The sequence below is a fragment of the Eumetopias jubatus genome, unplaced genomic scaffold (genome assembly GCF_037043125.1).
Source record: "Eumetopias jubatus isolate StellerSeaLion01/CBP00866 unplaced genomic scaffold, mEumJub1_p1.0 scaffold_11, whole genome shotgun sequence".
In the NCBI taxonomy this organism is placed as follows: domain Eukaryota; kingdom Metazoa; phylum Chordata; class Mammalia; order Carnivora; family Otariidae; genus Eumetopias; species Eumetopias jubatus.
The window spans coordinates 72,003,973-72,020,429 of NW_028274817.1; the positions used below are offsets into that span (position 1 = coordinate 72,003,973).

Genomic DNA, 16,457 nt, shown 5'->3' on the forward strand with positions numbered 1-16,457 from the left:
TGATGAAAAATTTAGATGTCAACCTAAAAATATGTGAGGGAGTACATAGCTTCTCAAAATTCTTCTAGGGGTTATGTGAATACAAGTTTGAAGATCCCAATCCTTTAGAGTTGTTGTGAGGGTGAGGTATAATGTATGCAAAGCATCTAGGATAATGCTCAATTAATGTAGCTATTATTTGAGGACTGAGTTCTCATTTTAATCCTCTTTCTTCTTTGGTATTTGATCCAGGGCATTTGTTTTCCTCTGTACTTTAGCCTCATTGTCTAGATAAAGGATAAAACAGATGATTGTAAAAACACTTTGGGTATAGGAAATTAGACAAGTAAGAGTGTACCTAACATCAATAATGTCAATGGTAATATTCATAGTGATGAAAACAGGTATAGACTATAAGTCAAGGCATATAGTAGATATGCAGTAAATGCTTGTCAAATTAGTGAATGAATGCTATGAGGAACCTTGCTAGAATGAAAGACCATACACCCATTTATTGGGCACCTTCCCTAGTACCTGCATCGGTGTTTTAAAAGCTCAATTTGGACATTTTCTCATAAAGATGAAAGGAGTAGGCAATAAAATCCTTCCCTGGGACGTGGCTACTCATTAATTTTCTGAAGGTGTTTCTTCACTGGATTCTTTACCAAACTGCAGTAGAGTGTAGTGGTTAGAAGCAGTGCCTCTGGAACCAGCCAGGTTAGGCTCAAGTTCAAACACTGCCACTTAAGTAGCTGTGTGTCTTTGGGCAAGTCATTTAACTTCTCTTCAACTCAGGTATCCTTACATGGGTATAATAAGAATACTAACCTCATAGGATTGTTTTGAGGGTTAGTGAAATGGGTTTAAAGAATTATAGGTTGTGTGGAAGGTGGAAGAATGTTGCCCCCAAATATGTCCATGTCCTAATCCCTGGAACCTGTGAATATATTACTTTATGTGACAAACAAAATAATCGCAGCTGTGATTAAGTTAAGGCTCTTGAGATGGGGAGATTATCCTGAGTTATTTGGTGGGTTCTTATGAGCGAAAGCGGGCAGGAAAGTCAGAGTCAGAGCAATGCAGTGGGAGAAAGACTTGATCAGGCATTACTGGCTTTGAAGAGGAAGGAAGAGGGCTATGAAGCAAGGGATGTGGATAGCTTTTATAAACTGGAAAAGGCAAGGAAGTGGATTCTCCCCTGGAGCCTCCAGAAAAGAACACAGCCTTCTGACATCTTGGTTTTGACCCAGTGAGGTCCATTTCTGATTTCTGACTTCCAGAACTCTTAAGATAATAAATTCATGTTGTTTTAAGTCACCAAGTTTGTGGTAATTTTTTACAGCAGAAATAGGACACCCATACCGGTGGGTTAGCCATTATTACCCTATTTACAACTCCCTTCAGTTCTGGCTTTTCTTGGCTTTCTTCACAAGGCAACGTAATCTAAACCCTTCTCCACAATAAAAATGGATCCTTTTGCCCACGGACACACGATTTTCCACCGCGAAGCTGCTCTTAATCTCAAGGCATCCACCTGTAAGAGTAGCCCCAGTTCTCCTACCTTGGACAATGAACAAGAGGTCTCTTAGCCAAGCTGCAAGACAATTTATAACATCTTCTTCTTAGGTTTTCCACTTACACATGGAAAATCATGTGCTTTAATGAACAACCTATGCAGTGAATTGAATCACAAAAACCATACTCTGAGGTCCTAGTCAGGAAAAAGTGAACTCCTAATTATGGCCTCCCTTCCTTTGGCAGGGGGTTCTGAGCCTAACACTGAGATCCTAGAGTAGGAGTCAACCCTTGAGGTTGTCCAGGTCGAGGGCCCATGGGAATTAGAACACTAGGATCAGGAGAAATGGGCAAGGGAAGGGAAAAGGAAGTTGCTCCCTCAGAGGTTAGCTGGAAAGAGAGTAAGGAAAAAAAAAAAAAGCCAATGGGAAGTGAGAGATAGCCTCCCACAACCGACGCCTCCCGGGTTCTCTCGCTCGTTTCGGAAACTTTTCCTCTTAGGCTCCAGCGTGGCGCACCTGCCCCTCGAGGCTGGGCCTGGGGAGCGAGCCTGGGGCAGGCTGGGAAAGTCTTGCTAGGAGAGCCTCCGCCCTGGCTGGGTGGTGGGGAGATCGCAGGGAGGAGTCATGGGGCGAGAAACGGAAAGACTACATCTCCCAGGCCGCCACGCTTTCCAGCAGGAATCCTAGGGCGCCGACTGCTCCCCAGTTTCCGTAGGCAAGCGCCAGGCTACCGCAGCTATTGTGCGTAGCGATATCGCCCTCCTCTTCCCTCTCGGGTGTCTCGGGAGGAAGGCTACGTTTCAATTGCTGCCGGGGCTTAACCCCTCCGACGCCTAACAGGACAGCAGGCCGGCTCCCTTGGACCAGGAAGAACTCTTGGGAGCGAGAACACTCTGGTCACGCAATCCCAGGGTGCGAGGAAGACAGCCGAAGAAGGAGCCCGAGGGCTGGGGCTCGGCACAAAGGTTCGCTGGGGCGGGGCGGCAGCTCTGGCTTTAAGAAGGGGGAGGGGATAGTGCAATCAGGGTTGCCCGCGGAGTTCGGCAAAGGAAATCTTCAGCTAGCTCGGGAACGAGGAGCGAGGAGAGGAGGCTTCCCGTCCCAGCGCCCACCCCAGCCTCCACCCTGGGCGGGCCGAAGTGTCACGTTTGCAGTTGCTCAGGAAGGACTCCCGCTGGTCTCCGGAGGCAGGCTGGGCTGCCTGTCAGGGGAGGCAATGCCTTGGGGGCATGCTGCTTGCTAGGCAGAACCCCTCCGGGGTCGGACTGCGTTAGTTAGCTTTCTGTGTCACCTGAAGCAATTGCCGGCCGCCCGCTTCTGGCACAGACCAGCCAGCTTTGCCCAGGAATCTCCACGGAACAGGTACCTGTCCTCCAAAGGGAGGGAGGCTACGAGTTTCCCAGGCGGGTCCCGCGCTCAGTTCCTCCCATCTGCTCCCCCCTGCTGTGCCGCTGATGCTCTTGGTCTTTGTGTCTTTCCTCTCTCCTTTCAGCCCTCGCCATCAGAACCATGGGGCATCCCCCTCTGGAGTTCAGCGACTGCTACCTGGACAGCCCCGATTTCCGCGAGAGGCTCAAGTGTTACGAGCAGGAGCTGGAGAGAACCAATAAATTCATTAAGGACGTGATCAAAGATGGCAACGCGCTTATCAGCGCAATGAGAAGTAAGTGGAAGGTTTCGATGGATGAGCTGTTTCCCTGAGCTAGTGGCTCTGGCCTTTCAGCTCTTCCACACCGCAGGGGAAAGGGAGGATTCACGGTGCTTCCCAATCCAGTTCTCTGAGGCGAGTGGGTTTCCGAACACTTAGGAAGCGGCGTCAGTTGAAGTGGAAGGTGGTGGCTATAACTAGAACTTTAGTGGCCTTGACTTTGTAAGACTTGATCTGTACCTGTGCCAAGGACCCCCTTGCTCTGCAGCTATCCTTACTTGGCAGATTGGTGTTCTGAAGGGACAATTTGCCTGTACTGTTGGACATGTTTAGTACTCATGGCTTGGGTAAGGAGACATTCAAGCTGACCAAGGAACTTGCCCTAGCACCTCCTAAAGAAGAGAGATTTGAAGCCGGCAGCTTGAGTAATGGTTTTGTCCTGGCTTCTGGTTGCTAACGGATGAGGGTCGGGGCAGTAAAAAAAAAAAAAAAAAAAAAAATCTCTGTATCAACCTGTTTTCTAAGGAAAGCACCTTTGCCCCAGTGACTTTTTTCCTTTAAGGTCCTGAGCTATGGTTTTGGTCAGAGTCAGTCTAAGCCCTGAATTATTGGATGGCCTCACGTGCCACTGAATTCTGCTTGGGGGTGAAACTGAGACCTACCTGGTACCTGGCATAAGGAGCCCAACCCCCAGGGAGCATACTTCAGGGCCAGTGGTCTGAAGGAACCTCATCTAGTTTGGCTTTCCCAGTGGTCACAGCTGGCAGCTGTGGGACCCTACCCCCCCTTCCCCACTGTGTGGAGTTTTTATTTCTGCTAGTTGGCAGAAGGCTTGGAGTAAGAGAAAGAATAATAAATATTCCCAACAAGAGTGCAGGCAAGCCAGCCCTTTGTGCCAAAGTATATATACCCAGAAGAATGGAGGATAGCAGTTGGGTGGAGTGATAATTTTTTCTCTTCTTGGCTGAAAAGTGGTTGCAAAAAGTAAAGTCACTGGTCAGAGTCACTGGTAAATATGTCCCGTCTGCTTATAACTGTGTTCTGAATGGGTTTATCCCTGAAAAACTGTGTCCAGAGTCCAGTGTGGGGACCTTCTCAAGGCAGATGGAACCGATGAAGAGCAGGGAGAAAGGCTTGGGGGTGCGGTGGTAACAGCTACCAGCTGGTATTTTTGTGCAGCTCTTTTGATTTGCTCCTGGGAATCTGTGCTTTCACTGCCAGTGTTGTCTGCCCACTTTGGTGAGAGTATATCAATTGCCCAAGTTCCTGCTGGTCATTTGATTGAGTTTGATTATTTAATTTTTTTGTCGTATTGTGGTCTAAACAAGAGCACACTCTTGGAAGCACCTTAAAGATGGGGTATTTGAAATGCTGATCCTTAGAGGCGTATAGGCTAGGCTTTGGGGTGTGTTGCCACTTAATAGAATTCATTGAGGGGTTAAAGATATGCAGGCTATGCCACAAAAGTAGTTAGAAAGATTGAGGGTTCATTGAAAGGAAAAGGGGAGAATGTTTGGATTTTTTAAAATTTTTACTTATTATGATAAACTGCTTGGTGTAGTTATCTACAGTCAAATGTAGCTCATCATAAGCCCCAGGAAGGGAATGGTTTTGTGAAGTGTATGGTAAGCTGAAATTGTTTGTGCTAAAAAGTGACCAGATACAGAGAGATTAAGATTAACATTAACATTTGAGGAAGGACAGATTTTTGTATGCTAGGGGCAAGTAGTGGTTCTTACTCTTTCCTTCTTCTCTGAGACTGAGACTGGTAAGAGTCAACAGTTAAGCAGGCCTAAACCTTTGCAGATGGGTGGAAGATCCAAGAAATAATTTGGCCCGTGGGGTTTCTTGATATTCAGGGTGGTTTTCTGTTTCCGAATATACATAGAAAGCCAAAATAGGGCAGGGAGGAAATAAAACCCAGCAGCTAACCCACACTCCATTTCTTTCCTTTGAGTTGCATGATTCTAAAAACATGATTAGATAGAGGCAAAGGCGGGATGTTTCCCACTGTCTTGACCACAGTAATGTTTATACTCCCACTCTACTTCCTCACAGTGTGCTAGCTTTTTGAGAGTAAATTGGGAAGCAAAGCAAAGGTATGCTTTTTCTTTGTGTGGAGGAAACAGGAAAAGAGAACGCTGGAACTGGAGTTAGAAGACGTGGCTTCGCCATCTTGGGATAAGATGGCGCAGATTGCTGACTTCATCTGTTAAATAGGGGTGATTATACCCACCTCACAGGGTTGTTGTGAGACTCAAAGGAGTTAATGGATTATGAAAGTGCTTTTTGAATGGAAACAGCTAAACATAGAAAGTTGTTGATAATATGTCTTTAGGCTAATAATGTATCTGCTGGTGAGTGTGTATTTTTCAGTAGGTTTCTGAAGGGAAATGAATAAACAGAAGTAGTTGGAAACATAATTTTTGCTGTCATCTTATTGGAAAATGTCACTCCCTACATTGGCATGTCTCAGCGATTAATTTTGTATTCATGTGTGGGGATTCATTTTGGCATTTGGCGCCTGGCATTAACATCCGAAAGAATGACTGACACCTTTCCATTTACCTCACTAACCTGACTAGCAAATCAAATGGCTAGTGTTTCTAGGAACCAATGAAACTTGGTGCATTGTGCTGCAAAAACTAGCTGCAGTTTTTGTTAAAGTTGCTAGCCTAGGTGGAACTGGATTTCTACATTTATCCTGCTTGTGTCTGATTTTGTACAGAGCTCCAGATAAGGTTTAAGTCACAACTTTGTGTCATGATTTAGTCATTAAACATAGGTCCCTTTTGAGTGTTTAGATTTACTTACATCTGTACTCAGAGGTAATTGATGTTATGAACAATACTCAACATGTCTCCCTTGGGGAAGTAGTTGATTTCCCCCCTTTAAATGTGATTTATTTATAATCGTTGGGGTACAAGATGATGCTTATAATTTAAACTAGTGGAAAATAAAAACACCATGACTCTGAAAGGTGAACATATTGCCTGCTTTTCTGTTTGTCCTTTGTTTTTATGTTGGCAGTTTTGGTCCCTGGTGGTGTTTGAATATTTTCTAGGCACTCAGGCTAGGAATTATTCAGAAGAAGTGACGTGGCTCCTGCTTATATCACAAGGCAACATGATACACCTAATAAATGATATATATAGTTCAGTGAACACATACCATTCATTCAGTAAATACTTGTACACATACTATAATCAAGCCTGTCCTCAGGGCTGTCACAGATGTGGCAGGCTTAGTCATACATGGATCCTGCCCTCAGAGAGTTCCTAGATTAGTAGGAGAGAAAAGACATGGGTAGAGATCACTATCATGTAAGGCAGTAGATATGGATCAGAGCCATAAGAATGAAACGGGTGGGTATCAGGGCACATGACACCAGCAGGAGAGCTCATTTCTTGGTGGGAAGGCAAGGAAAAGGAAAGGAGGAAATAGCATTGTATTTGACAGAAATCATACTTACTGCTTGTTAACTGTTCCCAGTGCCAGGCATTAAAATATTGTAACAGCCTTATGAGGTAAGGATTATTCCCACTGTATAGATGAGAAAACTGAAGTTCAGAGGTGCTGAGTAACTTTCTCAACAAATAAGGGCGAGAGTGTGAATTAGAACCCAGACCTGACTCTAAAGGCCCTGCTTACTTTACTGTGTTGCACTGTATTCGGGACGAGGCATTTCATGTAGTAGGAATGACCTAGAAGATGTAAAGGGACAGCAGGTAATTCAAGTTATCTGCAATGGATAGGTTGCAGGAAGGACATTTTGGGAGATGAGGTTGGACTGGAAGGTTGAGGCCTTAATTGTGCAGGGACCTGTTAAATACTTCAGATTTTTCTTCATAGATAGAGGGAATATTAAAAATGTTTTTCGTTAGGAGAGAGGCATGGTGGCAACTGCCTTTGGCTCAGGTCATGATCCTAGGGTCCTGGGATCGAGCCCCACATCGGGTTCCCTGCTCGGCCGGGGGCCTGCTTCTCCCTCTCCCACTCCCCCTGCTTGTGTTTCCTCTCTCGCTGTGTCTCTCTCTGTCAAATAAATAAATAAAATCTTTAAAAAATTTTTCATATGTCACAAAATATTCTTCTGCTTTAGAATTTTTCAACTGTTTAAAAACATAAAAACCATTCTCACCTCAGCTAGGGGAGGGAGGCATGCCAAAATAGGCAGCAAGTTGGGTTTGTCTGTCTGGTAGTAGTTGGCAGACCTCTGATATAACTAGTCAACCTAAAAAAACCGAAATGGATTTTTATTGGCGAGGCAATGAAAATAGCTAATGGTAGAATATAATGCCATATTTCACATTTCCATCAACTAGGTTTCCTTTGGTGTGCTATTAATTATGCCTGATCCGGATTCAGGGATCACAGGCTCAAGTGCTGTCAGAGACCAAGGAGAAAACGGAAAAGTATAAAGCTGTTGGAAATGGGTTAATAGGGCTGGAAAGATTGGGGCAAAATATAGCAGCCTCACCCCATTCAAATGGCCTTCTTTTTTTTTTTAATGTGCTAACTAAATAAAATACATTCAGAGCCTATATTTAATCAGGTTGCAACTCCTGAGCTAGATGATCTAACTCTATTAGTCTATGAGTCTTGAATGCTTATGTGCTAGGGAAATGAAAGGCAACAGTCTTCAGATCGAGATTTCTCTGGGGAAGCACTACAGGGCACTGTTTCCATATGAGCAGAGACAGAATGATAGTATAATGGGGAACAATCCCTAGACATAACGATTAGATACCTGGGTATGGTTCTGTTACTAATGGGATCTGTGACCTTTGTAAGTCATTTTTTTGGGGCCCCAGGTCTGCAGCTTTATAAAGGTAGGGGCTGGGCAGGAGATCTGTAAGCTCACTTTCAGCTCTAACATTCCATGGCTTTTTTTTTTTTGTATTGCATATTGTAGTTTACTCATTTGGGAAAGAAATGACTAACCCAATTATAGGAACTTATTTTATGCCTACATAAATTTTCACATTATTTTAGTGTACATGTCAGTATTTAGTTAAATAGAAACATTTAAACAAAAATTTTAGTCTTTCAAAAACCAAGGATAACATACATTATGTATGTTTGTATATATAAAGCAGATGTCAGGAAAAAAGAATTATATCACTAAGCCTATACATATACATGTATAGTCACACATACATAGGTTGTCTGGGACTAATGAAAACCTTTGTTTTAAAAGAATACAAAAGAGGGGTGCCTGGCTGGCTTAGTAGAGCATGCGGCTCTCAATCTTGGGGTCATGAGTTTGAGCCCCATGTTAGGTGTACAGATTACTTACATAAATAAACTTAAAAACATTAAAAAAATAAAAATATAAAAGATGCATTCTGTACTAAAAATGTACATGAAGTTGATAAAGTAGAAATCATATAATTTGTATAGCTTTTATAACCCAGTCTTAAATTCTTTAAAAATGCCACTTTCTTATATTCTATCCTTTTTTTTCCTAAAGATTTTATTTATTTGACAGAGAGAGACACGGCGAGAGAGGGAACACAAGCAGGGGGAGTGGGCGAGGGAGAAGCAGGCTTCTGCGGAGCAGGGAGCCCGATGCGGGGCTCGATCCCAGAACCCTGGGATTATGACCTGAGCCGAAGGCAGACGCTTAACGACTGAGCCACCCAGGTGCCCCTATTCTATACTTTTTTAAAGACAAGAGTTTTAGATATTTACATTAAGGTGACCTTTTGGGGTATCTGTTCACCTCTTGCTTTGGCAACTGGGGCACCTGTCTGGTAAGTGTTTTCTTGGAAGGACGGATTGATTCCTTCTGTGAGGCAAATTTGATCTTGAATATCAATGGGAACCTGGTTGCTAGTTCCAACTCTGTCACTAGCTTGCTGTGTGACATTGAATGAGTCGTTAGCTTTGTGAGCCCGAGTTTTCCCATTTGTAAAATTAGAGTTTTGGTCAGTAAGCCTTAGCGTTCCTCCCGGCTTTATCATTCTCTGTTTTCTGGGCTGCAACTGTCTTGCTCATAGCCAAGCAGCCTAAATTGATTCTGTTATAAACTTTAGAGCCAATTCACCTTTACTCTGGAAGAGTAGGCAAGGGGAAAATCAAACTGATATGTCCAGCATAAGTACATGACTTGAATCGTGCTAACTTATCTGATTATCTTCTTGATGAATGCTTCCTGAAAGGTGTCACCCTGATGGCCTTTCATTCTGTCCAGAATAGCTCTCTAGTGAGAGAACCCAAGGCTTTTAATTCCTTCGGGGTGGGTATAGTGTCATGGTGTGCAGGGAGGAGTTGGTGATGTAATATACATTCTCAGCAGATATCCTGTCATTATCTTGGTGATATTTAATTAGTGCCTTAGAAACACATGGGGTTATTTTAGATATTCTCTGAAGTCAGATCAATGTAATGAGTATGTCATGTGGTACTGTTGTTAGTAAGTGTTAACCGGTGTCGAATGGAATTTGGTGGGGGCATTACTGCCATGTTCGTTGAAGGCCCTCAGGAAACCAGATTCCAAAGTCTAAAGTAGTTGGACTAGTAGTGCTGTAGGGACTTGGGAGGAAAAGGGAACCAAACCAGCCTTTCAGTGTGACCATTTATAAGAAGTTTTTTGTTGGGGCGGAATGGGGGATGGTGTTGGGATCGGGTAGGGAATGTTGTGGCTTGACCTGCTTGTTAAGAGCAGTTTTTCAGAGTTAATAGTGATGAAGGGAAGTTACTTTTTAGCTTAATTTTTATAGCCTCACTTGTTAAAGCATAGCCGCAGTCTTGTTTATTCTGGCATCTGTTTCTCTAATCATTTACTATAGGAATTTTCTAAAGCCCATGAAGATCTAGAAGGAAATATGGTTTTCCAGGGGAGTACCCTTGAAATCTTGAGCTGAGTTTTTTTGCTGGTGGGGTAGAGAGCCCACATGATGCTTTATTGGACTCGCATCAAGTGCTAAAGCCTTGCACAATGTGAAGGCATTTCAATTTAATTCAACATGGATTTGCTAAGCACTTGTATGTGTCAGGTACTATCCTGGAAATGGGGTGAATAAGGCTGCTATGGGCTCTCCCTCTTGGAGCATACATAAAACATCTGATTGCTCATTTAAATAATTTAATTACAATTGTGAGAATAGCAGTGAAAAGTTCAGGGTATGATGTATATTCTATCACATGTTACAAGGAGGATCTTTGTGGGGGAGAAAAGGGAGTTAGACTATGGGGATGTAACTGTCCATAGGAAAAAGAATGAACTGAAAAAGGAAGAGTTCCTAAGTCAAAGCTACCTGTCTTACTATCCTTCCCTTTGTAGTTAATGGTCCTGGCTAATGGTAGTTAATAGATACTTCAAGTGAGTGGAAATTTTCTCAGAAACAGACAGGGTATAGTACATTTCATGGGGTCTTCAGGGAAAATCTATAGTACCTACTGTCTCCTTTTATAACTATATTACAATTTTTTTTGATCAGTAACACATGAGCATGGTACAAAATTCAAAAGGTACAAAAGGCTAAACCTTCTGCCTCCTCTTATGTCCCACTTCCCGGGTTCTCCACCCTAGCAGCAACAACAGGTAGCTGTTTGTTTATTCTTTAAAAAGACTTTACCCCATTGCTTCTTTTAACTTCTGTTTCATCTGAAAAGATGTAGAACCTTTGTAGCAGCAGGGTTTGTGGCATTTTAACTTAACCTGCCTCCTTTTCCCTTCTCCATAGTTTTGGGGTAACCTTGAAAACCAACAGCCTCATAACCACATTAGCTGTGGAAACCAGCCCTTTTAGCATCTGAGGGGGAAGACTGGGTTTGTAGCTCCTCAAGAACTCACATACCCAGAGTCTTGTCACTATTTAACCTGTCTCAAAGCTACCTAGAAAAGCCCACTTATAGGACTTCTCTTTTTTTCACCTGACTTAGGGCTAGCTCAGTAGAAAAGTTCTATCCCTAGGGTGTTTAACATTACAGCTGCATGAGACTGCAATACCAGTAGGGCAAGCAAGAGCCTGGCCAAAAACATGAAAGGAAGAAATGGGGAATGAGATACCCACGGGGGCTTTGGAAAGCTCTGACATATTCCTGGAAATCTAGAAGGCCACGTGCATGCCCAGGACTATGCATGTGCCTAGAAGAGACCTCAGAGGGCTCTAATTTCTCCCTTATGGCTGAACTTGAGGCAGAATTGTGAAGTACCTGGCTGAGTGTTGAGGGAATGTCCCAACATACACACAGAACCCCTTGGCAAAAGGTGGCAGTCTTTTTTTTTTTTTTAAAGATTTATTTATTATTTATTTTGAGAGAGTGAGAATGAGAAATAGAGAGCACGAGAGGGAAGAGGGTCAGAGGGAGAAGCAGACTCCCTGCCGAGCAGGGAGCCCGATGCGGGACTCGATCCAGGGACTCCAGGATCATGACCTGAGCCGAAGGCAGTCGCTTAACCAACTGAGCCACCCAGGCGCCCCAAAAGGTGGCAGTCTTAATGGTTCAAGACATTTAAGAAGGTCTCTGAGAAGTCACTAGCTGGCCACTAAGCTAACCAAGCAGAGATGTCATTGGCAAGGAATACAAGGAATACAAACATTACAGAAATAATCCAAGAAAGACACTAAACAAAGCAACAACAACAACAGCAACAAGACCTGGGTGGAGGTCAGGATCTGATTTTCAGAGGTACCACATTATATTGTTTAAAATGCCCAATTTTCAACAAAAAATGATCAGGCATACCAAAAAAATTTGACCTCTATGTAGGAAAAAAAGCAGTCAGTAGAGACTGTCCCTGATGTGGCCTAAATGTTGGAATTTAGACAAAAAAGATTAAATCAGCTAATATAAATATAATCAAAGAAATAAAGGAAACCATGTCTAAAGATTTAAAGGAATTCATGAGAACAATGTATCAACAAAGAGACACTACAAACAAACAAAAATTATAAAGAAGAAGAAGAGAAATTCTGGAGTTGAAAAGTAAAATAGCTGAAATGAAAAATTCACTAGAGAAGTTCAATAGCAGAATTGAGCTAGCGGAAGAGAGTAAAGAACTTGAAGATTGAGATTATCTAGTTTGAGCAAAAGAAAGAAAAAAATGAAGAAAAACAAACAGAGCCCCAGAAACTGTGGGACACAGTATATAAGATATGCATAATGGAAGTCCCAGGAGAAAATAGATTGAAAGGGGCAGAAAGAATATTTGAAAAAATAATGGCCTAAAATTTCCCAAATTTGATGAACAACACTAATCTCCAGGTTCAGGAAGCTCAAAAAGCTCCACATAGGAGAAACTAAAGGAGAGCCGTGCCTAGATATGTTATAGTTAAACAGTTAAAAACCAAAGACAGAGAGAATCTTGAAAGAAGCAAGAGAAAAGTAACTCACCAGGTAAATGGGATCCTTAAAAGATTAAAGGTAACTTAACAAGAACCATGGAGACGAGGAGGCAGTGCTGCTGAAATTCAAAGTGCTGAAAGAAAAATAATGACAACCAAGAATTCTGTATTCATGAAAACCATCCTTCCTCCTTCAAAAACAAAGGAGAAATTAAGACATTCTCAGGCAAACAAAACCAAAAACTGAGAATTTGTCACTAGCGGACCTGCCCTATAAGAAATACTAATGGGAATCCTTCAGGATGAAATGAAAGAATGATGAATGGTAACTCAAATCTGTACAAAATATGAAGAGTACAAGTAAATGTAACTATATACGAAGACATAAGAGACAGTATAACTGTCTTTTAGTACCTCTTTTTTCCCTACCCGACTTAAATGACAACTGCATAATGCAATATTTACAAAGCTATGTTGATGAGCTTATGATATATAAAGATGCAATACATATGACAATACAGCACAGAGCAGGAGAGAGGAAACAATTATACTGGCACCATTGTTTCTGTATGCTTTCTAAATTAAGTTAAAATTAATCTGGACCAGATTGTCTTAAATTAAGGTGGTAATTGTAATCCCAAGGTCAGCCACTAATAAAACAACTAAAAAATATATAGTGAAAGAAACAAAGGAATTAAAATAGTACAGTAGACAATAATTAACACAGAAGAAGGTAGTAATGGAGGAATAGAGGACACAAGATAAGATATATCGAAAATAAATGGTAGACATAAATCCTGCCTATCTGTAATTATATCAGGTGTGAATGGAATACACACTGAAGTAGAAAGGCAGGAATTAGCAAAATGGATAAATTGATTAAAATACATACTGTCTTTAAGAGATACATTTTGGATTCAGAGACACAAATGGTTGAGAATAAAAGGATGGAAAAATATGCCAAGCAAACAGTAACCAAAGAGAGTTGTGGTTGGCTATACTAATATCAGACAATGTAGATTTTTTAATTTTTATTTTTTTTAAGATTTTATTTATTTATTTGACAGAGAGAGACACGGTGAGAGAGGAAACACAAGCAGGAGGAGTGGGGAAGGGAGAGAAACAGGCTTCCCGTGGAGCAGGGAGCCCGATGTGGGGCTCAATCCCAGGACCCTGGGATCATGACCCGAGCGGAAGGCAGACGCTTAATGACTGAGCCACCCAGGTGCCCCAATGTAGATTTTTTAAAAAAAGATTTTGTTTATTTATTTGAGAGAGAGCGAGCAGAGAGAGGAGCAGAGGGAGAGGGACAACCAGATTCTGTGCTGAGTCTGGAGCCCAAAGCGGGGTCCAATCTCATGACCCTGAGATCATGACCAGAGCTAAAACCAAGAGTCAGATGCCTAACTGACTGAGCTACCTAGGTGCTCCCAGACAGCATAGATTCTAAGACAAAATATTTTTGACATACAAAGAAAAATATTTTATAATGGTAAACACAGTTCATGTATCAGGAAGATAGAAGATTATAAACATATGCACCTAACAACAGAGCCTCACAATACATGAAGCAGAAGTGACAGAATTGAAGGGAGAAATAGATACTCTAAAAATAGTAGTTGGAGACTTCAATATTCCACTTTCAATAAGGGAGAGATTAACTAGACAGAGATCAACAAGGAAATAGAAGACTTGAACAATACTATAAACCAACGAGACCTCTTACAGACATTTGTAGAACACTCTACATGACAACAGCAGATACACATTCTTCTCAAGTGCACATGGAACATTTTTCAGGATAGACCTTCTGCTAGGCCACAAAACATGCCTACATATATTTATTCACATGAAGCATATTCTCTAGCTACTGTGGAATGAAACTACAAATCAATAACAAAAGGATATTTAGGCAGTTCACAAATATGTGGAAATTAATTATCAGACTCTAAGTGTCTTTTGGGCCAAAGAAATCATAAGGGCAATTAGCAAATATGTTGGAATGAATAAAAATAAAAAATGCCAGAAATTATGGGATGCAGGAAAAGCAGTGCTTAGAGGAAAATTTATAGCTTTAAATGCCTACATCAGAAAAGAAGAAAGACCACAATTCAGTAATCTAACCTTCCACATCAAGATACTAGAAAAAGAACAAACTAATCCAAAAGAAAGTAGAAGAAAAGAAGAGAAAAATATAAAGTGGAATTAAATGAAATAAGGAATAGGAGAGCCATAGAGAAAATTTAAAAAAATCAAAAGTTGGTTTTTAAAAAGACCAACAATATTGAGAAATCATTAGTTAGACTGACAGAGAAAAGATAGAAGATTTGAATTATTAAAAGCAGGAATGAAGGTGGGGACACTACCAACCCTACAAAAATTAAAAAAAAATGGGGGAATACTATGAATAACTTTATGCCAATAAATTATGTAATTTAGATGAGATGGTCAAATTTCTAGGAAGACACAGACTACCAAAATTGACTCCACAATAAATGGAGAATCTGTATAGACTTATAACAACTAAAGATACTGAATTAGTAATCAAAATACTGCCCACAAAGAAAAGTCCAGGCCTAGCTGGTTTCACTGGTGAATTCTTCCAAACATTTAAATAAAAATTAATACCCATCCTTTGCAAATGAGAGAGAGAACACTTCTTAACATATTCTCTGAGGCCACTAATAGCCTGATAGCAAAACTAGACAGCACAAGAAAATAAAACTATAGACCATAATCAAGTGGAATTTATCTCAGGAATCCAAAGTTAGTTTAACATCTGAAAATCGATCAATGTAATCATGCACCAAATAATTGGAATAAGAGAAAAAACATATAATAGATACAGATATTTTCTTAAAGATTTTTATTAGAGAGAGAGAGAGCATGCTCGAGCACGAACTGGGGGAGGGGCAGAGGGAGAGGGAGAAGCAGACTCCCCACTGAGCAGGGAGCCATGATGCAGGGCTGGATCCCAGGACCCTGGGGTCATGACCTGAGCTGAAGGCAGACACTTAACCGACTGAGCTATCCTGGTGCCCCCATATGATACAGATATTTTAAAAACCTTATTATGTTAAAAACCATTAAACTAGGTATATCAGGTTAGTGGTTGTCTAGGGCTGGGGGAGAGGGTCGCAATGTATTATGACTGTTAATAGGCGAAGGATTTCTGTTTGGGGTTGTGAAAATCTTCTAAAATTAGATTGTGATGATAGTTGTACAACTCTTTGACTATACTGAAACCCACTTAATTGTACACTTTAATGAGTGAATTTTGTGATATGTGAGTTATATCTTAAAGCCATTTTTTTTCCCACATTGTGCATGTGAAACGGAGGTGCTTGGCTTATAGTCCTACTTTTTCCTTTGGTTCTTACAGAATAACAGACCTGGAAGGTTGTTTAGGAAACTTTACATCCACTCTGTTGAGTTTATGTCTAGGGAAAAGGAAGCCAAGGGAGAGAACTGAGTCCAGGGACATAGAGCTGGCATCCAAATTGGGACCAGAATCGGATTTCCTGGTTTTCAATTCTAAGGTTCTTTTTATACTGTACTCTAAAGCAGGTATCTTGCATTAAAACTGCCTGGATATTTTTTATTGGGACCGGGGGTACTTTTGTTTCAAATGACCCAGTTGGCAGTAAAGAGCTGGACCAGTAGTAAGTTTCCTTTCATTCCCTTCCCCCAGCCCACCATCATGGCTGGGATTAGGGGTTTCCCTGTTAAGCAGTCTAGCCTCAATTTAATTAGGATCTGGTTGTGTTTTCTGTCCTTTGTCATAGAAGAACGGCTATACATTCTGATGGTGTGACACTCGTCCTCATTGTTTCCTTCCTTAAGAGCCTACACCAGCTGGTTAGGCAGTTCCAGAGGCCTCCTCTCTTCTCTGCTCATTTGTTGATGTCTTTTGGCAAAAGCAGCTGCTTTTCTTGTAGTGGGTAGTGTCTAATTGGGAAATGTGTGGCATTACTAAAGGGTGACAAAGTCCTCCCCCCCTATTATTTTTATCGTAAG

General features: G+C 41.5%; 1 protein-coding gene across 2 annotated transcripts in view; it reads left to right on the forward strand.

The window, feature by feature from the left end:
* The first annotated feature begins 3,005 nt into the window (after positions 1 to 3,005).
* The window catches only part of OPHN1 (oligophrenin 1), a 486,250-nt gene continuing 472,798 nt past the window's right edge, over positions 3,006 to 16,457 (forward strand). For both annotated transcript variants that reach the window (XM_028126580.2, XM_088028996.1), the window contains exon 1: positions 3,006 to 3,159. In XM_028126580.2, coding sequence (XP_027982381.2) covers positions 3,006 to 3,159 — 154 coding nt within the window. The remainder of the gene's footprint in view (positions 3,160 to 16,457) is intronic.